This window comes from Prenolepis imparis, unplaced genomic scaffold (assembly GCF_030444845.1).
Source record: "Prenolepis imparis isolate NDT839.2.m4 unplaced genomic scaffold, iyPreImpa1.0 SCAF_3, whole genome shotgun sequence".
Classification (NCBI taxonomy): domain Eukaryota; kingdom Metazoa; phylum Arthropoda; class Insecta; order Hymenoptera; family Formicidae; genus Prenolepis; species Prenolepis imparis.
This window is the reverse complement of record NW_028141161.1, coordinates 8,544,641-8,570,864: the sequence shown is the minus strand read 5'-3', so window position 1 is coordinate 8,570,864 and position 26,224 is coordinate 8,544,641. Positions and strand designations below refer to the sequence as shown.

Genomic DNA, 26,224 nt, shown 5'->3' with positions numbered 1-26,224 from the left:
AACTAATAGCTGCTTTTCTGTGTTTTCTCTTTTCCACGGGGGGCGTTAACTAGCAGACAGCTACCAGTATCAGCTGCAGTCCATGTGGCAAAAGTGCTGGAACACCAACCAGAGTCTGGTGCACAATCTGCGCTTCCGGGAACGCGGACCTCTCAAGTCCTGGCGGCCGGAGACCATGGCGGAGGCGATCTTCAGCGTCCTGAAGGAAGGACTTTCCCTCAGCCAGGCGGCAAGGTACGTTCGCAAAAGCCATGAATAATTTATTCCACACACGCGATACGTATTTAGTATTTTAATTTATTAAAATATATTTTCTTTTTAATAAAACGTTATATAAATGCTTGGATGTAATTGTGGGAGAGAATCGATTGCTAAGAATCGTCTATTAAAAAAAATTAGAACGAGAAAAACCCAGAGAGCGCGAGAGGTGCGGGTGGGAGGGAGGGAGGGAAGGAAGAGGGCGGATATCGCGTGTAATATTAATGTAGATCGATATTTCATCGTATTAAAATCTTAAAAACCTCGAAACATTTTCAACGCGTTTCGTAAAAATTATTTATCTCATTTAATTGCACTTTTTCAGCAATATTGCATATATTAATACACTGACTGATACAAAACACGTTAATTTAAAAAATTATTGAAATGCCTCCAACGCGTATATTGCAAAAATAATTAATTTAGTTGCAATCATTTTCTGTATACGATGCACATACCATCCATCGCGTGTATGTATGTGTATGTGTGTGTGTGTGTGTATAGCGTAGAACCAATAATAAAATTAATAATAAACTCCGCGCAGTTGCGTAAAACTTCGGTGCGCGACATTTAATATTAATATCGAGTAATGAAATGCGTTAATATAAAAATTAAAAAGTTATTTTAAAAAATTCCTTATCCCCCCCCCCCCCCAAGAGGAGGGGGGATGAGTAGCGCCTCGCCTCGCCTCGCCTCGCCTCGTCGGGAGTAGCGTGTTCTTTGCGGCGTTTAATAAATAACACGCGAAAGATAAATATTTTATGCGAGTTTATTCCGCCGCGTTGTGTTTCCTCCGACGCGCCAACTCACGCAATGTACCGGGTAAATAGTTAAAATTGTTATATAAATGTCTTATGATGCGGCGCGTATACAATAGAGCCCGGGAGTTATTACGCAATGAAAAATTCCTGGAAATTACTGCATCAGGCATATCTTATCGCCGTGCCTGAATCATGCTGAATAATCGTCTCCGATCTACTACTACTGCCTCAAAGCCAGCCTGCTTTAAAATCATTTGCGCGCAGGCGTCGTAAAACCTGTATCACGTTTGCGTAACAACGACTCGACTCGACCGTTAAAGGGATTTCTTTTAATTCGCGTACAAAGCGACTCAATAAAGCGCGACTTTACGAGTTCGCGAGCGATAATTTTTATGATAATCGACTGGACGATCGATAATGCCTTCCTAATGCTTTGCATTGCGATACATAACTATGCCGTTTTATAAATTTCTTCGTCCGCGAATATCGAATTTACAGTCGTTGAGCATTATTAACTTTTTGTAATGTTAAAATAAAAGAGACAACAAGATATAATAACGATAAATTGCCTGGTTAAAGAGTATAAGACAAAATTGTGAGTTTTATCGTTTCTTACGAGAAGTTCTACTGTATTATTTTGTTAAACGCACCATGTCATCGCTTGCATTTCCCTCACGGTTGCATAATTTCGAGAGAGATTGCATAATTTCTATCGTCATGCATTCAAATACGTTTTGTTGAATCTTTTATACCATCGGTATGATAAAATTAATATAAATGAAAATAAAATGTGATAAAATGGAATAAACATAAAACGATATTAAAATACAATTAGATAAGATAATGTATTACATAAAATCTCCCTTTCTAAAAAAAGGCATGTTATTGACATTTTTGTCGCTATTCCGCGATGCTGATCTCGATTTACGTTGTGCGTTATATTTATAGCATCGAGCAGTTGTCATCGCGAGGATTAACAGTTTGTCCAAAATAAAATAATATGTTATAATACTTTAAACTCGGTTAATATTTTTGACAGTTATCAGCTGATTTCTGTCAAAAAATATTAATCGTGGATAACGCATTATAACATATTATATTACTTACAAAATATTATTATTTTAATTATAATAATATGTTGTAAATAATATAATATGTTATAATATATACACTTCTAATATATACTTTGTCCGCGATTAATATTTTTTGACAGAAATCAGCTGATAACTGTCAAAAATATTAATCGAATTTAAAGTATGAAAACATATTATTTTATTTTATTTTATTTTGGACAAACTGTCAAACTGCTAACCCTCGCGATGACAGCCTCTCGATGCTACAAATATAACGCACAACGCAAATCGAGGTAGCTAATCAACATCGCCAAAAAGAGGCAATAATATTTGCGAGAATCGACTTAACATGCCTTCTTTAGAAAGGAACTAGAACAAACAAGCGCGCGCATTCTTCGATGTTAAAAAGAATGATACAGAAATCAGCTGATAACTGTCAAAAAATATTAATCGAATTTCAAGTACTATAACATTTTATTTAACACGTATTATTATTTTAATTTTTATAATATAATATTATTTAAAAATTGAATTAGCAAATTAATGCTTTAATTAGCTGATTTCTGTCAAAAAATATTAATTAAGTATAAACAAACTTTATATAAAAATATTCTTTTTTATATGAAATCGAGGAATGGCGCACGTGTAGTGCTCGCTTGTGTTATTCTAGTAAATTTAAAAATATAATGAGCAATGTATGTCTCTCCTCCCGATAAAAAATACAGTATAGATTGGGCAAAGCTGTAAATTTTAATACATATTTCTTTTTCCCTTTTAGAAAATACGACATCCCCTATCCGACGTTCGTTCTGTATGCGAATCGAGTACACAACATGCTGGGTCCTAGCGCCGATGGTGGGGCAGGTGAGTGTTAGTTAGAATTTTCAGTGAAAATGCCTTCGCTTCTCGGAGTTAGAATATATGATACATTTCTCAATGATAAGTCCGAGATTAATAATCCGATACTAGATAGATATTCAACGTCAGCAGATTATTAACGCTGAGGATCGAAACATAAGGAACACTTTAGACAGAGGATAAAGATTTAGTCCAAATTTTTGTCGGAAAAATAAAATTATTTCAAATAAAATTCAAATAAAATAAAATTCTTGAATTTTAGGCCTGTATTCGTATATTCTTTACTAGAGGCTTACAATAAAATAAATAGTAAAAAGAGATATATAAAAAAAATTTTTTTTAGATATATCGTTTATTTTATTGCAAGTCATCGAATGTATGAATACAAGCCTAAACTTCCACAATTTTCGTTTCTCGTCCTTAAGACTTTCTCAAGACCCTAGTTAAGCGCGCGAAGGACTTGCTTAATGGACCGCGACAGTGTAACCAATTGTAAATAGTTAATAAGCGACGGCCGATCAGGGAAAGAATAGTCCAAAGACTCAGTTACGCTCGTAAAACTCGTAATTACATCATGCAATTACATCGGCCAGGCTAGTACTCGATGGTTTAGTTACGCATCTACTCGCTTCATTAACATGTTATATCCTGCGTAATATTATTTGTCGATTTTATATGGTTATAAATTTTATAATAAATTTTATAAATTATTTATATATAAATAACACAATCACAGTTGTAAAATTTTTCTTCACAATTACTTTTATTCCAAACTCATATTCCTATTTAGTGCAGAATTTTGTGACGCGATGCAAAATTCATTCATTAACCGATTCTATGGTTATAATAAATTGTAAAATTTATTAATTATTTATATGTAAACACTGGCGGATCCTGGGGGGACGGGGGATCAAAGAGCTCTTTATATCGCAATTTTTTATTCTTTCCATTTAGTTCAAAGTCCTTCGAACGCTTATCATAATTATCATACCGCAATTGTCAAAATAAGTGCGAAGGAAAACAGAATAACTACTGCGATTTCATAGAAACGATTTGCGGTGAAATGTATATTATTCTCATCCAATCTTTCTCCAATCCTGTTTCCCTTCCACCTGTAGATTTGCGCCCGAAGGGAAGAGGAAGGCCGCAGAGGATTCTGCTGGGCGTCTGGCCAGATGAGCACATCCGCGGTGTAATTCGCGCGGTGGTGTTCCGTGACGGACACTCGCCTCATATCGTCAAAGAGGAGCCGACCACGATGTACCCTACCCTGGCGAACTACGCGGCCTGCAACGGTCCGGAAGGCGCGGTCAGTCCGGGTGCGGCGGCCGCGGCCGCGGTTGCGGCAGTCGCCCAAGGTAATATCGCATCACGCGATGTTCTCCATATATTTTCATTTTTCCAAAATTCATGTTTTAGAATCGAGATAGAAGCAGCATTTTTTAAAGCACTTTTTCATCTTTACAACGCAATTAAAAATCTGCAAAGATGGTTCTTCACGAAATTTTTTTATTTAACTCTGCGTTTATCAAGATTTTAATTTGTTTTATCCTACCTCTATCTAGGTCTACGACATCAGATGTGCAGTATGGTTGCGGCAGCGCACTCGCAGCAGCACGACATGATGGCGACGAATTTGTCGACGAATCTGTCGACGAACCTGTCCTCCAGTCTGTCGTCGAACTTGCAGGCAGCGATGCAGGCCAGCCAGCACCATAATAACAACAATACGAGCGGCAGTAACGCGAGTGGCCTCGGTGGCAATAGCGGTATCGGCAACAACGGCAATTCCCCGTTGAATCTTGGTCTGGCGAGCCCAGGCTCGGGCGGACCGCCCGAGAGCCCGATGGAGAGTCCTTTGGCGAGTCCGTTGGGTCAGCTGATGGATCCAGCGGGTCACATACCCAGCAGTGTCGAGGTCGGCATCGGTGTGAGCGGTATGACGTATAAGCCGGCGCGAAGCTTCGTCAGTCCGCGCCCGGAAACTCTCTTCCAGGAGGACATCGCCGACCTGGTGAAGAGTCCTCACGGTCTCAAGGACAAGGACAAGATCCCGGTGAAGCTCGAGCCGCTCACGGACTCGCGCTGCGAATAGTAAGCCATCGCTACGGTGACTATAATACGAGGAGTGGAAACGACGACGTCACCGATGCAGGATCGCCGGCCGAGGAAGGACGAGGAGCGTCGATGACACGTCAGAGGAACCTCTCTTTTCGAGACCGTTAATCACGGCCGAGGTCCGGTGATGCGGATCGGTAGGTCCTGAGAGTCATTTTGACGCTTCTCGCGAAGAATCGAGCTTTGTCTGATCTTCACTATGCGGCACTTCGCCTCCTCGCGCGCGGAAGAGAGTTTATAGTATATATATAACATATACGTGACTCTTGTGAACATTGTAACGCGAGCGCGATATATTGTGCATACGAGATATGTTAGAGAGAAAGAGGCTTACAATCAAAACAAAAAAAAATAACAGAAACAGCGTGAACGAGATAAGGGAGTGTAGAGAGTTTCTCGTCTGGCTTAGTTTTCGAGGAAGTATGATTTAGCGATCGTGAATACTAGACGAAAATCGCTCAATCGATTCTTCTGCAACGGAAAAGGGAAAAACGGAGAAAAAGAGAGAAAGAAAGAGAGAGTAAAACCTTCTTCTAGCGAACGTACTATAGCTATTGGGTCGCCGGTGCCCCGCGAGCGCGCCGCCACCTTTTTCCAATCTAGATAGTCGTGTCATCGTCGTGTCGTACAGACTATGTACATGTAATAAAGGTAAAACCCACACGCTACACACGAGCGCATATATGGACATACATATACACTCACACACGAGAAACAGAGCGCGCCATACACAGGATACACACTCGAAAATTTATACCTACGCATATATGATAACTGTACTTTTAATGCCAAATGTATAATAACTCGTAAGGGGTCGCCTACTGCCGAATGATTGATTATTCGAGACAGGTCTCGAGACGAGAAAGTAAGCCGCCTCGAATAGAGCTATACACGTTGTATTATCGAGTCCTTACATAACATGTCATGGATCAGTTTGTGATATATCCTAATGATTCTTTAGGTATCACACAAAGATTCGCTTTAAAATTATTTTAAGAAAGTAAAAATAAGATTTTTTTCTTATTAATATATATCGCGAGAAAAAAAATAGATTATATAGATATCGCGAAATTATTTTTTATTTTTGTAAATTATTCTATGAACATAAATGTATATATGTATATATTCGTCAACAAAATTTAAGCACCCAGAAAAAACACATCCAATAACAATGTCGCAGGTAGATTATGTGCAAACGATTTCAGTTTGAATAATCATGTACGCCAAAAACAACCACCAGTGCATAATTATTGCTACTGTCATACATAATTTTGTTGTTATTGGACGTGTTTTTCTGGGTACTTAAATTTTTGTCGATGAATGTATATACATGTACATATTAATTAAATAGATCTGTCTTTTTTTATATTGCTTCAATAATGTAAATTTGTCTTTCTTTCTGCGTCGAACGTCTTAACATAAGTAAGCGGACGATAAATTTTGCTATGAATCTCTCCGAAACAGAAAATCTCAATTTTGTCCACGACGCTTTGTGCAAGAGTACTATTCTTTTTGACGCCAGGCAGTAAGCGACGTCACTGATCTAAGCTCGATAAGAGAGAATGTAAGGGAGATGTACAAAATTCACTATGACTGTCTACCAAGCAAGTAAAAAAAAAATACGAGCAAAAAGAAAAATTAGGGAGCGAAAGAAAGAGAGAGAGAGAGAGAGAGAGAGAGAAAGAACGAAAGAAGGAAAAACGTAAGACAAAGTATTTAGAAACGGAGAAAACAAATTTAACGGCTTATAAAGCGAGCACACTCTAGGCCGAGATGATCGCTATAACGTTATTAAGTATAATGATTGCCTTCCTGCCATATTTGGGGTATGCCAAGTATAAAAATTATAAGGTTTAGGGATTAGGGAACGAGAAACTGTGGCTCGACACGACAGACCGTGTCGAAATTTCGGCGAGTTCGGCGACCACGAGTGTGTGCATCGGTGCGAGACTGCGAACCTGAATACGGGCCTGAATGCGAATATGTGAGTGTGAATGTGAGAGTACGAACGAAAGAGAGTGAATGAATTGAAAAAAAAATTTGTATGCGTGTGCGTTCTTCTTTCGAAAGATCGTGCTATTTTTCAAAATTTTACACGTCGCGCGTGATTTCGTGTCCTCGACAATCGACGAACGAGCCGTGCCGACCAGTTTGGAGTGAGGAAGTATTTTAATACCGCGAGTAAAAATTTATTAGAGGTTGCAGAGTCGGTCGCCTTCGCTAAATTCAATCCATTTGAAATTTTAAACTCGTGAAGTATATAGCTTTTCGAATGGTGCTAATGGTAAAGATCCTCATTTGATCACTATTTACTGCGAATAAGAGGCAATTTTTGTTATAATATCAAACAAAATCGGGCAAAATTATGCACGATTAAAATTCATTGGATCCTATAATTGATCGTCTCTATGCTAAATTCAGTTCATCTGCAATTTCAAATTGGATTATCGTAAAGTATCGTTTTTCGATGGTGCTAATATGAAAATTTCATTAATATGACTATAAACGAATCAATAGTTTTTCGAACAATTTAATTATAAATATATTTAACCCCCCAAAAAACGGAATTTTCTGAGGATTCTAATATCGGCACGCTAGTTCGGGAGAGAAAGAGAGAGAGAGAAAAAAAGTGTGAATAAATGAGAGCAAGAATGAGAGAAAGAGAGAGAAAGACTCCTTGTAAGTGTAAAAAATAAACAAAAAAAATTCGAAGTGGCCTTCGGTGAAAGGGAAAGATCATCGCTTTTCGCTTTTGCTCGTACGAGGCTTTTGGCGAAACAAGCCATCCGTGTTATACGTTTGTCTGGGGAAACTTTTACGAAAGAGGATTAAAAAAAAAAAAAAAGATCGCAGAAGGAAGAAAATTGATTCTCAGCGCCACGCTCATGCAGCCAGAATATTTCCGGTAAAGATGATGAAGAAGGAAGGGAAAGAGAAGGAAGGGATCGCGCGTTCGTAGCACGTATCGGCGATTAGAGAAACGAAACACATCGGTCAAGCCAAAAATAAAAAGAAAATAAATAAAAAAAGTAACACGTTATTCTTGATACAAGCAATTTTTGTGCGAAAACGCGACGGTTTCGCGAAGCGACGTAGACGGCGAGTTATTCTTAGTATACGCATTGCAATATTTCGATCGACCACGTTTTTCATTTTGGCGAGAAATTCGGAAAAAAAGCGCGAATATTCTATTTACCATTTAAGCATAATGTGTTCAAACGTAAATTCGCGCGAGACGTGCGACGGCGAAAGAATAAAAAAAAAAAGATTACGCGAACGAAGAGTTAAAATTTACTAGAGAAACGCGCAAACTGAAACGCGAAAAATTGAGATGAAAGAGACGAGAAAGAACGGAAAAGAGAAAGAGAGAGAGAACGAAAGAAAGAGCGAGAGAAAGAGGTCGCGAGAGCGTGGGGAAGAGAGAGAGCGAATGCGAAAGAGTTTAAAATTAAATATTGTATAAAAAGAAAAAAAGTAGTAAGTGCCTTCCAAAAAAATTAAGTGTCCCGTAGACCGTGACCACTTGACTAAGCGACGAGAAAGTCATTCGAAATTCTGCTGAATGCAATATTCGTGAGATTAACGTTTGCAGATACGCTGCGTAAGATTGACATCTCGTTTTCGTTGAATTAATACTAAATTATATTCTAGGATACGCTCATATAAAAAAAAACAATTATCTTTAGTCTCGATTAAATCGAGAGAAAGAGAAAACAAAAAGCTAAATTAGTAATTTTGAAAGAGAAATATCTCTATAATTCTCTGTAATTCATATTCCCTTTTTGTCCTTATTTCGTTTTAAATTAAGACAATATTTAATGTTTAATTATACTCTCGGTTAGATTTAATTTATATTCTATAAATGTGTAGAGAGAGAGAAAGCGTTCTCTACCTTTCAAATTTAACATATATAATTGTAACATTTATATCAATGTCCCAATTCGATAGTCTTTATCATATAAATTTGTAATTGTATCGTTTTTTCAATACAAAGTTTTCGATAGTTCCTAAACCTAAAGTTCGCGAAAAAAAGAGTCTGTCTTTTCGATATTTTCAATCCAATAATTTTAGAGATATAATTGCGCGACGAGAGCGAAAAAAAATGTATTCTGTTAAAACTAGCGAATTCTCTTATGTCAAATACACGCAACGTGTCTACAAACTTATGTGTGCATGTTAGAATGAATGTCCGAAGCAACAAACTACCCGACAAAATTTGTGTTTTGGATCAATCCACACAGGTAATACCCTGAATGGCATATTCTCGAGATGTTTTCCTTTTTAGTTTCCCGGCAAATAAAAGTCGACGTATACTTTAGATAGGAGGGGAGAGAGCAGAAAAGAGGAGAGAAAAAAAATGATGGTGGAACAGCTTACTGATAGAAACGGAGAACGGCTATTTCGAGAGGACCCTTTTGTTTCCACATTTTTGATATATACATATATGTATCTGTGAACAGATGAAAAAAAAAAAGAATACTTATATTACATACCTAAGATGTAAGTGAACAAAAAAAAGCATCTAATACGCTATTATTGATATAGAACACAAAGTGAATATATATATGAGAAAAAAGTATATTATATATATATAAATATATATATATAAAAAATTGATATATTGACGCTGTAGGATTATACTGAGGTATGTTTATTGCGCGAAAGAGATAGAAAGAAAGAAAGAGCGAGCGAGAGCGAGAGAGAGATGAAACGAGATATAGAGGCCGCGGTTCTTTTTTCCGAACGTCGTCGAGGACGAAACAAAAGTTCACGGGCAGAGTTTTGCGCTAAACACGAACTAAAGTTTTGATGGCTTTAGAATCGAGAAGATAAAATAGCTCATAGGCTTTTTATCGGGTCGACAAAAAAAAGGATAGACGTGCGTGACTCTGGCGCTACCTTAAAGAGCCAATTCAGTTTCTCAGCTCACAGACATTTATCTCGTTTATCGATAGACGCACTGATTAAATTTTCCTTCTTTGACAAATCGCAAGTATGTCAATTTTATAAATTTTCTAATATCTTTGTTTTACAAAAAAATAAAAGAGATACCGATTATTTTTATAGTTAAATTTAATAAAATAATTCGAATTTTTCAATCGAATTTTATAAAAAAAATTTTGAAAAATGCAAAGGTTCCAAAAAACTATCTCTCTCACAAGAGCGACTATCGATATGCGGGTTGGTCCAGGAGTTGCAGATCACACGCATACAAAAACCGATCGGCGAGAGCTTTCGTTCCACGCACGCGTGAAATCTTTCCTTTGATCGTCGTTATTGCCGCGGTATCGAGTAGTGAGAGGGGAAAAAAAAAGCTGCGAGAGAGCGAATTGAACAGCGACAGCCGACTATAAACAGAGTATAAGTAGTCTCCGTACACACATGATTTACGACTAGTTTACAGAAACGCGCGGCCAACGACGACTGTTTTCTCGTCATGGAAGAGTTCAGGCTGGCGTAACACAATCGCGCCGAATTATTTAAATTATTTGAACAAGTTGTAAAGGAAAAGGCGCGATTTTGCGACGAGACTACTTCGTCGGGACCGCGCGAAGGATATCCGCCGCGTTTCCGTTTCTCTACCGTAGTTAAACGTTTAAAGGAAACAACTTAGATGTGGCATCTTTCATTTCTTTTTTTTTTTCGCGAGAACTATCAGTCGAGCAATAGAATTCTCGCGCACTTTCCAGAAATCCGGTTATTTAATCGCACACGAGTCCGAGTAAACACATATGTAAACAAAGAGAGAGAGAGAGAGAGAGAGAGAGAGAGAGAGAGAGACAGAGAGAGAGAGACAGAGAGAGAGAGAGAGAGAGAGAGAGACACGGATACACACATGGTACATCTATACATACACTCTTCAAGAAGCCGAGAGAATGAGAAGGGACACACGAAATTGTTTGTCTTAATTGTAAATAGAGAGGAGAGCAGCATTGTACGGCAAGGTTTCATCGTTATCACCGTATAACGTGTAACATATTTATTTCTCGCGAGGTTCTCGTTGAGAACTTCCCTTTTTAAGTATAGCCTAAGATCCGGATTTTATTTCGATCCCCCCGCTCGTCGGTGAGACGCAGAACGAACCGCGAATGGGCGAAGGTGTTTTCAAACAAGTATGCCTAAATCGTCGGTGAACTCTCGCGTTTCTTTTAGGCATTGTCTCGATTCGATTGCGGAAATAAAAACGTGCGACGTCCGCGTGAATATTCGCTAAAGAGTCGAGTAATTATACTTCAACACGTCTTGAAATAGCCAGATTTCGTTTACTAATTTTCAGGACAAGGCTACTTTCTTACTATTGTCAACTTCTTTCAGATTTACAGATCGCACGTTAATATTCCGCTTTTGTTAATCCGCAATACACAAAAAAGGACTATCTTTTTAATATATGTATACGATAAATACGAGAAACTTGTTAGAGCTATTTAAGAGTTTAAGATATTTAATCAATTTACAATTTATGTTTAATTTAAAAATTAATTAGAAATAACAACAAAAATCTCCAGTAAATCGTATTTATAATTATAATTAAGAAATTAATTTAAAATGACAAATTTCTCTAATGTAGATCCTAATTACGAATTTAAAAATTTACATTGGAAGGAACGTATCTTTAGTTAAACGATTATTATGTTATGTTGAGAGATGTAGGAATTTATTATTTCTCGTATAAACTATATATTGAAAAGTAATAGTCCTCAACACATGATTTAATCGAGACAGTGCTGGCGAAAACGGTATTATCGATTATAAGCTCGTCGCGTGCGACGACAACGGCGAACGGCAATATTTTATAGAGTTACTATCGTTTTATTTTCCGCCTTTATAAGAAAGGAGCACACACACATGCAAGTATTTCTTTTCAGTAGGTAGCCCAATTTGTTGGATAAGTCGCCCGTATCGATATAGATTATATCGACAATGCGTGATAACACGCGCGAGATGTAGCCGTGACGACGACTCGTGAAACGACGTTCGTTCCCGATTTACTAAAAAAAATAAAAAATAAAAAAAAGAAGAAAACGCGCGAAGACGTGCTGCTTCGCGCGCCGTTTGCTTTAGTCACGGACGCAGAAACGCAGAGAATCGTTCGCCCATTATTAAACGCGTTTTCCCACCATCATCTCCTCCTGCTCCCAGCCCTCAGATCCCCTTTCTCCCTTCAGAGTCCGACCCCTCCTCCCCGAGTTCCACTTTTATTTATTACCGATTAGCTCGTAAGATGACGTTCTACCGCGAGGTATGCTATACTTATAAATACACCCTATATATAGTGGAGTAAGCAAGTTACATTACCTACCTACCTACCTACCTATCCGCGCGCTTGACGGGTGGAACAAACAGATGAATCACGCAATCATACATTTAAGTTGCTACTTGGCACGTATACCTAAGTAATATACTAACATAAACAGTATGCAATAACAAATAAATATGAGAAATAAAAGATGTGTTTCTTTCTGTGCATCTCCTCTCAAAAATCATCCCTTCTCTATTCTTTCTCTTAATTTCTTTATTTCAATACTCATTTTTCGATGAAATATTAATCGCAAACGTTATAAGAAACTTTATTTTTATTAAATTTAAGGAAAAAATGTTATCATTGACTGGCTTTCGAAAGATAATGTGTGGAATTTTGATAAATAATTCTTTTTTGGAAAACATTTATTCAAGCGGTTAAGACATTTATACAATATAAATAGCTCTAATTTTTTTCGAGTATTAAATAAAGAACAATTCTCTAAAAACAATGAAAAATTTTTGTTGAACAAATTCGATAGCCTATAAAAACAAATTTAATATATACATATACATATATGTATATATATTTAAAATATATATATATTTTTTTTTAAATAAAATCGCAATTTTTTATAAAATATACTATCCATATTTGCACTTTCCTAAAATTGTGTGCACAAACATGCAATTTGTTAAAAAATTTTATATAACCCCTTTAAATTGGAAACCATCGAGCTATCTAATATTTTTATCGATTCACAGTTTAAAAAGAAATTAACTAAAAACACTTATCAATTATCGTTATCAATTTTGCGTTATTTATACCTTCTGCACTTTTGGTATATTGTTCTGATTAATTTGTTGTTCAGCGGACTTTGGATTCTGTGGAAGATTGTGGCTGGGTTGTGCAACTCCTTGATTGTTCGTTGGAGCGTTACCCTGAGTATTATGTGGCACTTGATTCTGCGTTTGTTGTGTTTGTTGTTGCGTTTGCTGTTGAGCCTGTTGAGGCTGGCCTTGAGATTGTTGTTGGACTTGCTGAGGCTGTTGAGGCTGGCCTTGGAATTGTTGTTGAGTCTGCTGAGGCTGGCCCTGGAATTGTTGCTGTGGCTGGTACTGTGGCTGAGCGTGGAAATTCTGCTGCGGCACTGGCACTTGATACTGTGGCTGCTGTGGCGGAGGCTGATAGATCTGTTGCTGCGGCACTTGTCCCTGGTATCCTGGTGGCACTTGGCCGACTACCGGTTGTTGTGGCGGTACTTGTCCTGGATATTGTTGCGGCGGATGTATCTGTTGCGGATGATACTGCTGTTGCTGATATTGCGGTGGAAACTGCGAAATATAACAAGAAATGCGTTAGAAAGATGGTTGCTATAGTTTTATAAAAGATTCGGATTTTTGCAAATGCTTCACGATTTCGTGACTACTTACCTGCTCGTGTTGAAGAGGTAGTTGTGCAGTATCAGGGGGTGGTGGTAACTAACAACAACAACAAAAAGTGCACAAGCTAGGTTAATTACTCTAATCACTACGGATGACTTGTTTCTTAGTCGAAGCGAAATAACGACTATGCAAGTTTATTAAATCGGCAAATCGTCAAGTGTGCTATAATTATAGCCGCGCGAAATTACGACTAATAAAAGGGTCTACAACTCAATTGAAAAAAAGCGTACATCTTCTATCTTTACCTCGAACATGCTGTCAAAGAGGTATATACGAAAGCGACAAACAAAATTATTTAGATTGCGTTCAAACAATTATTTATATTGCGTTCTATTTTAAAAGAATATCAAAAATAAAATTCACTCGACATATGTGAGGATATTTAATCTTGTAGTAGTTACTGATACACGCAATTGGATTTGTGGATCCTTAACTCTTCTACTCTTTTTTTTAAATGCATACACCTAGGATTATATGATAGTTAAGCGCTTACCATTCCTTTAGCAATCAGATCTTGAATCTCTTTCTGCCTGTGTTTTTGGAAAGCTTCGTATTCTTCTTGAGAGAATATCTGTTGCTCGTCCAATCCTTGCCATCCTTCGTCTTGTTGGAAATCAGGCTTCTTCGTCTGTTCTAAAAACTCTTGATAACTGTAATAAGCAAAACATCCAATAGTACATTTTTTTCGTTACCTGCGATTCTGGTAATCAATTAATGTAAAGAATTCTTAATGTACGAAATTTAATGATTTATTGAAGTAGTAAGTACCTTATCAGACCATCGTGATTAAGATCAGCTTCTTTAAACACGTGTTCTCTCATTCTTTCCATTTCTTCACGTCTCTCATTAATATCGTCTTCCGGAGCGTTTTCAGAGTAAAGTTTATCTAATTCCTTCAAGAATAGAATCTTCACTTCATCTTGATCCCAGAAACCATTACCATCTAGATCTGAATCAATTTGAAATTGCATGTGTATACATGATGTTTTTTTAATATGATGAAATAACAATTGTATATTATTATAATATTAACAATGATAGTAATTTCATACCATGAAGATAAAAGAACGTCTTCGGATTAAAGTCTTGAGTCTCCATATGATCTTGCTTCTCCCATACTTCTTCCAGCTGTTGCTTGCTACCAGGATGATGTAACTGCAAATTCATATTACTTAATAGAAAAGAAAGTAGAAGAGAGTTTGTATCTCTTTTCCAACTTACTGGTTTGTGATCTTTGTGTTGCTTTTTCATCGCTTCCAGATGCTCTTGGTATTTCTGCCTGTCTTTTTCTTCCGTCATATCTTTTAAGAATAAAAAACGTCAATTCGAAAAGTATCACCTAAATATTGATTATTTCAATTATTTACTAATTTACATAATAAATTTTGATAATTATTATTAGTTTAATAATAATAATTATTAAATTAATAAATTAATAAATAATTAAGTCTAAAAGTGTTACGTTCAGTACCAGTATTACCCTTTATATGTTGCTCTTCCTCAAATTTCTTTGTCATCTCATATTCTTTAAACTGTTGGCGTCTACGTTTATCAGCATCTGCCAAATCTTTCGTAGTCTGCAATATTAAAGTAATGAGACGTATCTTTAATTGAGTCTGCAATATTAAAGTAATGAGGTGTATCATTAATTGAGACACCTCTTGTATAAAAATTCCATATTTCTATTATTTCATATTTTTATTGTTATATAAATTCCTACCTTGGCAATCAATTTCTTTAAATCATCTATCTCGAACGTATGCGAGTTGGAGTGATCCAAATGTTCCGCTACCTTTATATGCTCCAGATCCAGACCATTTATCAGATTATGCTCTTTAGTGGCAAGATGCCTCAGTCTCTCCAATTCCTCTCGTTTCAATTCGTCCAGTTTCGTCCTGATCTTGTGATCCACAAATTGCAATTCGTGCGCTATCTTTCCCGTCTATAAAAACATACAAAATTATCGAATGAAAATTATAGATTACGTATATTATAAAATCCGAAATATAAATCTCTGAAAGTATTAAGCGTTCGATTCGTCACGTCATAAATCTCAATCTATTCACTTCATACTTTCTTATTATTTTACAATTTTATTGCTAAAAAAAAAAAAAAAACATTTCCTCTGATGCTAAGAAGTTCTTTTACTGTGCTTTTTACATATTTTTATTTATAATAAAATAACTCAACACTTTTGCTTTTATAATACACTTATTAACAATTTTTATAGTACATAATTTGTTTAGTTTTAATGTATTTCTACTCGATTCAATTTCTCCATCTATGGAAGATAATAAGGGAAAACTCAAAATTTATTCTTATAATTTAAAATAATACTTACACGTATGTCGTCTTCATTGGCTTTTTCTAATTTTGCGCGAAACTCCACGTCGCTTTCCAGAGCCTGCACCACTTCCTTCAAATACCTTTGATATTCTATCTGATATTCGTTTCCCTATAAGAACGTTTCATGATATCACAGAAGAAGTTAGAGATCAATAAGAACCATTTCAAAAATAACTTACTATATCTTCCATGTCGTCGACCTCGTCCTCCTTGTCCTTGTGATCCCCATCCTTTTTTTCCTGCGTGACGGGCGGTGCGAACGACGTTTGTATTATTAAAGCTACTAAAAATAGTGGCAAACGGTACTGCATTTTTCTGAAACTATATAAAAAAAAAAGTACGAACGATAAGAAACAATAGAAAAATATTTTCCGACATAAGATAAAAGTAAAACGTTAGACATAACTTATCTATTCAACATGTTTACTTAAATCGTTAATTTCGTATCTTATTATCTATCAATCCAGTCTTCTATCTTTTATTTGATAAAGATTGACTACACGCCTTTTAAATGTTCGATAAGAAAAATCGACAAAAAAATAAATTTTTCCTTATTTCTCGTAAGGCAAGAGTCAAATCAGACCATATGAATTTACACACAAATTGTGTATGTATGCAATATTGGATTTTAAAAAAATAGAAAATGTAAAAACCACGAAATATTTTAACTATATATATAAATTTACGAAAACGCGCACAAATAAACAATTGGCTATCAATTCTTAAATAAAAAAATAAGTTCTTTCAAAAGCACAAGTAGCATATTTAGAAACTCATTTAAGTCAATTTTGAAATTGTAAAAGCAGATAAAATAGAATATTACATTAATAAATTATTATGATAATACATACTCATTAAGATAATACATAAGAGGTGCGTATATGACATATTCAAGCAAATACATAAATAATAAGCATAAGAATAAGGATAAGAAAGACAAGAAAATTAATATTGTAAGAGAATCTTGCATCTAAGAGAAATGAGGATAAAAGATAAGAGTCATCTCTTCTTTTTCTATTATTTTTTTCTTCTTGCAATAAAAACATGTCTATTGCGATGTAAGTATATTTTACGTAACACATGCGAAATAATAATGAAAAATATGTATGAAGCAGCATTGTACCATTTACATTTTATATACATATATGTATGTTTATAAAATATTACCATTTTATACATGCAGAAATTTAAATACATTTATATTTTTTATCTTCTTTTGTTTTTATTACTATGTCCTATTTTTTTACCGTCTTTATTTTAGCATATTTTTAATATTTTTTTCCACACAAATGTGTATTATGTGCAAATTATTGAACGGTCTCTACTCCACATATTTTCGCTTATTCAGTCGACGAAACTTTTTATTGCAACATCCCGGTTCGCTCCGCATATGTGCCAGGAGGGGACAGAGCTGCACATCTCGCAGACACGTACGGAATAAATTGAAAAACACAGTGTGCAAACAGCGCACAGAAACATATTGCACGATCAAGGTCGCGAACGAACGATCATGCGAAAAATCCTTCGTGAAAGGAACGTAGTGAAAGTTTCTGCGTCAGAGTCGCGGCGATTAACCAGGGACAGTACGAGATTTCCCGAGGACGATAACCGTGTTAAATAACCTATCGGGTCGCACAGGTTAGAAGCAAATTGGAAGAGACTTGATGAAGACTTACGTCGTAACTAATATATGCAAATGACGTCAGGCTGTTTGCGGATCACCAGATGCTAGTGAAAAAACGAAAACAGACTGTCGAACGCGATGGAGAAATACGCACGAGCCGATCGCAAACACGGCCAAACAGCACCTGCCAGAATTGTCAGTACTTGCTGACGACGACGACGACACGGGCGGAGAAGCGAGAGAGGAGAGGAGAGAAGAGAGAACGCAGCGCCCTCGTAACATGGTGAATGGACACGTGTGTACCATCGTGAATTGCGTCAATGAATCGCGACGAGTCACGTGTCGCGTACGCTAGATGGTGTGACAGATGTCTCATTCACACTCAGCTTGACATATATCAGCTGACGCGATCGCGCGGGTGCACAAGAAACATGAGAGAGTTACAATTCGATATCGAAGAATATTTTCGATAATGAAATTATAAGTTTTATAATTAAGAGCTGTAAATGTATAAGGTTCTTTCTCTATTAATCAAAAATAATATTTTTTCTGTATATTAAATATTAATAAAATTAAAAATTTTTAATTAAAAATAGATTAGTAGATTTTTCAAGATGACACGAGGTCTCGTAATATGAAAAGTAAATTATAACTTTTTAAATTTATATGTAAATCTAGCCTTGTTTATTTCGAATAATTTTGTATTTAACTTACAAAAATATATATAAGAGAGCAAACTTTTATTCGTTGTTATTGCACTTTTGTGTAATAACAACTTGAATATTGAATGAATAATTCCATGTGATTATGTCATAAAGAAATTAATATAAAGATTGAAAATTGAGGAGAATTAAAATGTGAGAGTATAGTTTAAGAAATTCTAAAGAAATTGCGCATCACGTAAACTTATCGAGTAACACAGATAATTACGACTGTTTCAATTCACAGCTTGATTGTTATATTGGCCGACTGCCAGACAGTTGCGAACGTGCAACTCGTACAAACAAACTTATTGACAGTCGCTGATGACTATCTTGCTCATCGCTCTGAGATCTAATTTCTGTAATAAAAGATGTAATTTATAAAATAAATTATCGAACCAAATTTTAATTTAAAAAAATACCATTAATAAATAACATTAATTTTCTGCGAATAGAAGGAATCTCCGGTGAGAATCTCGACGTCGCGCACAATTCATTACGCTATCCAAGTATAATTAATTACGGACGAAACAGACGAAATTTCTTTCTCGGTCTCAAAGAAACACAGACAATAATTAACGCAACGTTATAAGGTGGACCATAAAATTCGTGATCGAGCCGGCTGAATCGGAGAAAAAAGTCTGCGGGCGCGACGTGCTAAACGCGGTGCTGCGGCAAAGTGGAAATCTATTACCAAGCTTAAAGACTCTTTCTCCCTCTTTCTCTTTTTTTCGCTCTTTCTCGGGCCAATAACCCCATTTACGTTTTACGGCCGGCTGCTCTATCTTGATTCGGGCGGCAAGTAGGTCCGGTGTGTTTCTCGCTCTAGAAACCGGAAAAGGAATACCGAGAGTGCGCCGAGAAAGGGAGAGAGAAGAAACGGAGAGAATAAAAAGGGAGAGAAAGTCATGGTATCGATGGCGAACGAAGGAACACGCCGACAGGACGAGGTGGTCTCCGGACCTAATATACACGGGTGGGCACTAAAGTTTACGACCACGCCCCTGACAGATCGGAACCTGTACCGGACACGATTCTCCACTTGGCTTTAGCCCGAGTGTCGTCACTTTGGAACACCCGTGCCGTTTTAACAATAGCCAGAACCAATCCACCGCGAAAATCGCATCAACATTCTTCAACTTCCGAGATCGCGATTTAAATTCTTTTCATACTTCTTTTATCTCCCGAGGGTTAAATCCCTTCCGGGCTTTCAGATATTTTCGCACATTAACAGAAAATTCACATTATACACTTCTTTTTCGTTATAAAAAATCTATTTTAATCAAATTTACTTAATAAACGAAATATTCAAACGCTTTAAGGCTCTCTAATTTTCTCAAGAGGATATTTAAGATTTGAAAGCATGAGGAAGATTATAATCTGAATTCTATTCGAATGAAATATCGCATCTGTGATAACGGGATCTTATACGGTGTCCCAACGTCAATCGCGCTTTTGAATCACGCTGTCGTGTTATTGCAAGCGACGTCTCTCAAAGGTATATAACTCGATGGACAAGAACGTGACGCGGAATACCATTACAAAACCCGTAAAAATCTTCATTAGATCGATCCCCAAGTGAGTATACCGACCCCCTGCCAGTGCCGAAAAGGCGAACGTTATGGATCACACGCGAAGTTCTACATCCCAATACGTGAGATGACACGAGGAAGCCAGCCTCCTTCTTTCGGTTCCTTACCAACTTCCACGGCGAAGGTCTGAATTCTTCGCCCAGTCATTAGGACGAGTATATACCTGTGTCTATACTATCTTTTGTAGCGGCCTGTTACCTCGCCGACCACAATGCTCCGGGCCCGGACAAGTGTTTTCGTATCTGATTGACCCATCTTCAGGGCAGGGCTCCGACAAACGGCTAATTTTTCTTCGAGCTAACGACCTTCGTATACCTGACGTCCTCCATCTATTCCCGCTTCCTCTCTCCCTTCCCTCCCCTTCTCATTCCGCTGACCAATTTCGCTTCTTTTGTCTTTTCCCGCTGCTGCGCATCTCGCAGTCTTTTTATGTCCACCTATCGCGAAACTGCGAACTCACCGGAAACGCTCACGAACCGGCCGATCGGCTGCTCTCATCGCCGCGTCAGAGCGATCTTCTGGCACCCCCCATACTCTGGGGACTCTCCGCGTCCCGCCCTCCCCCTCGTTTTCCTCGAAAGCGAAGCTCACCCTGAGAGGAATCAAGCTGACGGCGCGCGGTGTGTCCAGCCTCCGCAACTGGACCACCTACCGCGCGAGAATGGCGTATCTCTCGTGTCCTGTCGAGGACCCGCTGTGCCAAGGCGGAGGTCTAGTAGCTTTTTTTACCGTTTTCTCCGGCGGAAAATATAAAGGAAAACGTTGAAATATATAGATAAGTAGCTAACAATATACAAATGAAGATACAAGTGCAGGAAACAAAAGTTCCGTCGGCATACTTCAGTCTTTTCTTCAAGAAATTCTTTTCACGTGAGTTCTTCGGCTTTTTTGACAGTTTTGAAATTTTTGGAATTTTTTACACAAGCGTTCTCACGAACAGGGAAGTAAGTAAGTCATACACAGTTGAAAAATTTGTGTTAAATTTAACAAATATTACATGTCCCAAACGGTCCACAGAAATTTTTGTGTTAATTTAACATAATACGGATATGTTAAATGGTGACACGAATATTGTGTTAATATTTTAACATAAAATAAATGTAAACTTCAAATAAACTTAAAATAAATTTTGTGTAAAATTAACATAGTTTTAATGTAAAAATTAACTAAAAAAATTGTTAATTTTACATTTTATCATCCCCACTTATATTATAAAGTAAAATTAACATTTTTTTCTGTAAATATTAACAGATAAATCTTGTCACTAATAATGCGGAACATATTTATTGTGTAAAATTAAATTTAGATATACATTGTGTTATTTTTACACTTTTTTTTAGTTGTTTTAATAATTTAACATTTGAATTCAATTAACATAACAGCAATATGTTAAATTAACACATGAATGTGTTAAATATTTAACACAACAATTTTAACGGGGACCGTTTTTAACAAGAAAACACAAATTTTCCAACTGTGTATACTTTCGAAAATTGAATAATATTTCGATATTGCTAGACATTATTATGATTTTGGGATATATATTACTTTCATAATCTTAATGTAGCATCAATAATATATTTGCCATAGGCCTATAATAAATATTAATAAAGTGATAAAATACCAAAGCGCGCGCGTATTAATCGACGAATATCTAGTGTTAATGATAACTTTCACAATATTATAAACGCGTCACGTATAGTTTCTTCGTCCACTCGCTACTTCACGTATCATCTCTCGAATTAATTTTACTTTTACTTTACTTTTTTTACTTTCTCCGCGGAACAATCATAGCCAGATGCATTCACGGGTTATCTGGCCTACAGATAATTTTCATTCTGTTTTATCTACTTAAGTATCTTTCCTCGTTTCTTTCAAGAGACTCATCTTCTTATCTCTCGAGAATTTCCCAAATCATTCACGGGATAATCTTTTCTCACGCCTGTCTGAATCACAAGTCTGTTTCTTTAGACAACTATTCTCTTTTTTACACTTTGGGTACTTGAAGTGAAACAGGTAAATAGAAAGAGAAAGAAAAAAAGAACTATCTGAGAATAGAGTTGAGAGAAATAAATCTATTGTTTGCGAACAGTCTTTAAATTGCTCTTTAAACGACATCTTTATACTAAGGATAAGCTTAAGTTTCCAGCGATAGACACGTCGCAAATTTTATTTAAATATCTATATAGGGTCGCTCTCTTAAATCTATCTTCATTGAAAATTTCTAATAATAAGCGATATCTAAAGTAAAGCGTTAGAAAAATGCATGACATTAGAGAATCACTTTCTGTATTCAACTCTGGTCAATTTAAGTACCGAAAGTATTCTCTTTTACTTCATATCAATTGCAAAAAAACTTTATTCTATAAATTGTGAAACTATAGATAAAAAATAATATAATTTTTTAATTTTACTTTATAGACAAAATTCGCGCAATATAATGTTATTATAGGAATGGAAAAATCACGTGATTTCTTCACTGCTCATCTGTAATCTCTATTTCACCAAGAAAAAGAAAGAGAGAAAGAAAAAGAGGTATCCTGAATTAAGTAGCGAGTATGACAAGTATTCGATACTAGAGTACCAACAAGTGCCATCGCTGACCGCCGCCTTCAAGAATGGACATACGGAATTACGGAGTCTCGTTCATCCTCGTGCAACCTCTCATTTCCCTCCTACTGCAATCAGCGGCATTTAAGCCTGCCTTTCGAGCGTTTAAGCATTTAGCCGCTTCCGCCATATCTCGCGATTGTCTTGTACCGGGCATACTTTTTTCGCGGAATCGGATGGCTCTCCCTCGTTCGGTTCCCAGAAGAACGGACGCGGCGATGGATGCTGATATGTCGTCGCGTGTCGCCGACAAGAATTGTACAAGTCACCGTTGATTCTTATTCACGTAATCATCGAGCAGGAATCCGGAGATCGACACGGGTCGTGATTTGGTTTCGTTTAAACCGCGGGTATGTAATTAGATTTAACGGAAGAAAATTGGAGTGGCGCAATATAATGAGATATAAATGGGTTTTCTCAGACTCGTTACGCCAAAGATAAATCGACTCCGAATTGCTCGAATTATCGTTAGCGGTAAGAAAATGCGATAACTTTTATATACACATTACATTAATTTTGTGTCATAAATATGTAAGATGTTTCTAGAATTTTTACATTTCCTAGGAATTTCTAGAAAAATGTAATCAAAAGAATTTAGTAACACATCCTTTTTCCGTTTGTCAGAATAACAAAAATTTCATAATCTTTATAAATTTTGAACAAATGTATATAATAAGAACAATTGATGTATTGCCCCTTTCTAAAAAAGGCATGTTATTGACATTGTTGTTGCATTTCCGCGATGCTGAATGACTGTCTCGATTCGCGTTGTGCATTATATTCATAGCATCGAGAGGCTGTCATCGCGAGGGTTAGCAGTTTGACAGTTTGTCCAAAATAAAATTAAATAAAATAATATTATGTTTTAAATAATATGTCATAATTCTTTAAACTCGATTAATATTTTTGACAATTATCAGCTGATTTCTGTCAAAAAATATTAATCGCGAATAAAGTATTATAACATATTATATTACTTACAAAATATTATAATTTTAATTATAATATGTTGTAAATAATATAATATGTTATAATATATACTTTTTCCGCGATTAATATTTTTTGACAGAAATCAGCTGATAACTGACAAAAATATTAATCGAGTTTAAAGAATTATGACATATTATTATTTTATTTAATTTTATTTTGGACAAACTGTCAAACTGCTAACTCTCGCGATGACAGCCTCTCGATGCTATAAATATAACGCACAACACAAATTGAGGCAGCTAATCAACATCGCGAAAAAGAGGCAACAATATTTGCGAGAATCGACTTAACATACTTTTTTTAGAAAGGGACTAGAACAACACAAGCGCGCGTTAGTCTTCGATTTTATGTTAAAAAGAATGATACAGAAATCAGCTGATAACTATAAAAATATATTAATCGAGTTTAAAGTATTATACCATTTGATTTAAAACATTATTTTAATTTTTATAACATATTATTTTAAAATTTAATTAGCAAATTAACGCTTTAATCAGCTGATGTATGTTAAAAATTATTAATAAAGCGTTAATTTCCCAATTAAATTTTAAACTAATAATATGTTAAAATTATTAAAATAGTAATATATCGTAAATAATATATTATAATGTCTTATCTGTGATTAATATTTTTTGACAGAAATCAGCTGATAACTGTCAAAAATATTAATCGAGTTTAAGGAATTATAACATATTTTTATTTTAAAATTTAATGAACAAATTAACATCTTATTAATATTTTTGACAGAAATCAACTGATTAAAGAGTTAATTTGCTAATTAATTTTTAAAATAATAATGTTAGAAAAATTAAAATAATGTTTTAAATAAAATGTTATAATGCCTTATCTGCGATTAATATTTTTTGACAGAAATCAGCTGATAACTTCGATTTCTGTCAAAAAATATTAATCAAGTTTAAACAAACTTTATATAAAAATATCATTCTTTTTTATATAAAATCGAAGAATGGTGCGCTCGTAACGCGCGCTTGTGTTGTTCTAATGTAATAAAAAATGTGTTCTGTAACGTTATATACCACTTAAAGTCAGAATAATGTTATACGAATTTTCACAAATTTTTATTATATTTGAAAAATTGCACACAAATATTTTATAACTCAATTAAGGCATCTTTTTGTAAAAGAATCGTGATTAAATTATCAGAAGACATCTATAAGAGAGTTTCATAAAATTGATTTAAAACAAAATGCAACAATGATGCATTTGATGATAAGACAAAAATTTCACGAAAGCTTCTCGTATATCTGGTATTATGCATCGTAATATCGATACGCTGGAAATGGGACTCTAGAACCCGATCAGTTGGGAGATATTTGCAACTTCTAGCTACACACAACCGCGAGAGTCCTTCGTCGATCGCTCCCCTTTCGATATCGCAATCGTCGCTCGCGTGTTTTTTTTCCTCGCGGAAATCGCCTTCTTTTACTGACGGCGATTGAATAATTTTACACCCAACGAACGAGAAAGGTCAGCCGGATATTTGCGCGAGTTTCGGAATGCATCGGAAATGGTTTTATCGCTCTCCTCGCTCTATCGGGGATTACTGCGGAATATCAGTTTTCTTTTTTTTCTTTTCTTTTTTTTCGTAATCGATAACGAGTGCAACGGATGTTTTCCGAATGCATCGGCGTCGTAAATGTCACGATCTCTTTCAATTTTGCACTTGCCAGTGAACCGCGGGCGAGAAAGGTCAGCCGGATATCGACGAGTTTCGGAATGCATTCGCGAAGAATCGCTGCGTTGTTACATAGGAGGAACTTTATACCGTTTCATGTTGTGAAACGATTGCGAGAAATCATGCGCGAGAGCAGCTGTGCAATCGAATAAAAATATTTATTTACTTAACACACTTTGCGCGCGAGAGTAAGATATACATATCATATATGCATATAGTCAGCAAACTTATATACGTACTTTGTGTATAGATACGTCACGGCAATTTATAAAGCATTTGTCGCTTAATTATGACAAAGATTTGTGATAATTATTTAATTAAAAGATAATAGAGAAAAACATTGATTTTATATTCACTCACATTTATACACTCGCATTATTATCTCTTTTCGCACAAATTCGTGAAAATATCACTGAATAATTATGACGATGATTTATTTCGTAAAATAAAATAAAGCAATTATATATGAGTGTCATAAATTTTCATCTTTTAATCGTCGAAACTTTTTTCAGCCTTACGTCCATATAAATTTAATCGGGTCTTGCGCGAATCGTCGATTTTAATTTTATACACACATTGTATTAATGGAGTGTTTACTACATAGATGGCAATAATGAATAGTACAGCCTTGGAATAAAAATGCGATTATGCCTGCCAATGCGTATCCTCGGATAGAGAAACGGGATGAGTTATGATCACCGGCAACAGCGGCGAGATCGATGAGAAATAAGCAAACTGATGAATTCCAGCTAAAATGACCATCGACATACTTGTTGACGATCGGGAGCTTTCAAGGAGCTTTCGCAATACTTTTCAATCCGAAGAGTGCATGCGTAAACCTGGCCAACTTCCTCTTACGCAACACGAAATGCGTATATTCGCGTGCTGGATTTTTCTGCGAGCTCAAATTCT

The 26,224-nt window shown here is 35.9% G+C and overlaps 2 protein-coding genes across 12 annotated transcripts in view; one reads left to right on the top strand and one right to left on the bottom strand.

The window, feature by feature from the left end:
- LOC145934165 (protein bric-a-brac 1) overlaps positions 1-8,542 on the top strand; it is a 355,572-nt gene extending 347,030 nt beyond the window's left edge. For 3 of the 8 annotated variants that reach the window (XM_083034508.1, XM_083034509.1, XM_083034507.1), the window contains 4 exons: positions 54-234; positions 2,871-2,956; positions 4,069-4,308; positions 4,516-8,542. In XM_083034508.1, the coding sequence (XP_082890634.1) occupies positions 54-234; positions 2,871-2,956; positions 4,069-4,308; positions 4,516-5,045 (1,037 nt within the window). In that variant the 3' untranslated portion in view covers positions 5,046-8,542. Of the gene's footprint in view, positions 1-9; positions 235-2,870; positions 2,957-4,068; positions 4,309-4,515 lie in introns of those variants that run through there. The other 5 variants (XM_083034516.1, XM_083034514.1, XM_083034510.1 and 2 more) reach the window with 4 other exon arrangements.
- Positions 8,543-12,828: 4,286 nt separating this feature from the next.
- Nucb1 (Nucleobindin 1) overlaps positions 12,829-26,224 on the bottom strand; it is a 68,468-nt gene continuing 55,072 nt past the window's right edge. The window contains exons 1-11 of one of the 4 annotated variants that reach the window (XM_083034521.1): positions 17,776-17,933; positions 16,279-16,420; positions 16,095-16,208; positions 15,474-15,695; positions 15,225-15,330; positions 14,975-15,054; positions 14,806-14,908; positions 14,522-14,702; positions 14,247-14,403; positions 13,742-13,789; positions 12,831-13,642 (exon numbers count right to left, since the gene is read on the bottom strand). In XM_083034521.1, the coding sequence (XP_082890647.1) occupies positions 13,130-13,642; positions 13,742-13,789; positions 14,247-14,403; positions 14,522-14,702; positions 14,806-14,908; positions 14,975-15,054; positions 15,225-15,330; positions 15,474-15,695; positions 16,095-16,208; positions 16,279-16,410 (1,656 nt within the window). In that variant the 5' untranslated portion in view covers positions 16,411-16,420; positions 17,776-17,933 and the 3' untranslated portion in view covers positions 12,831-13,129. Of the gene's footprint in view, positions 13,643-13,741; positions 13,790-14,246; positions 14,404-14,521; positions 14,703-14,805; positions 14,909-14,974; positions 15,055-15,224; positions 15,331-15,473; positions 15,696-16,094; positions 16,209-16,278; positions 16,421-17,775; positions 17,934-26,224 lie in introns of those variants that run through there. The other 3 variants (XM_083034523.1, XM_083034524.1, XM_083034522.1) reach the window with 3 other exon arrangements.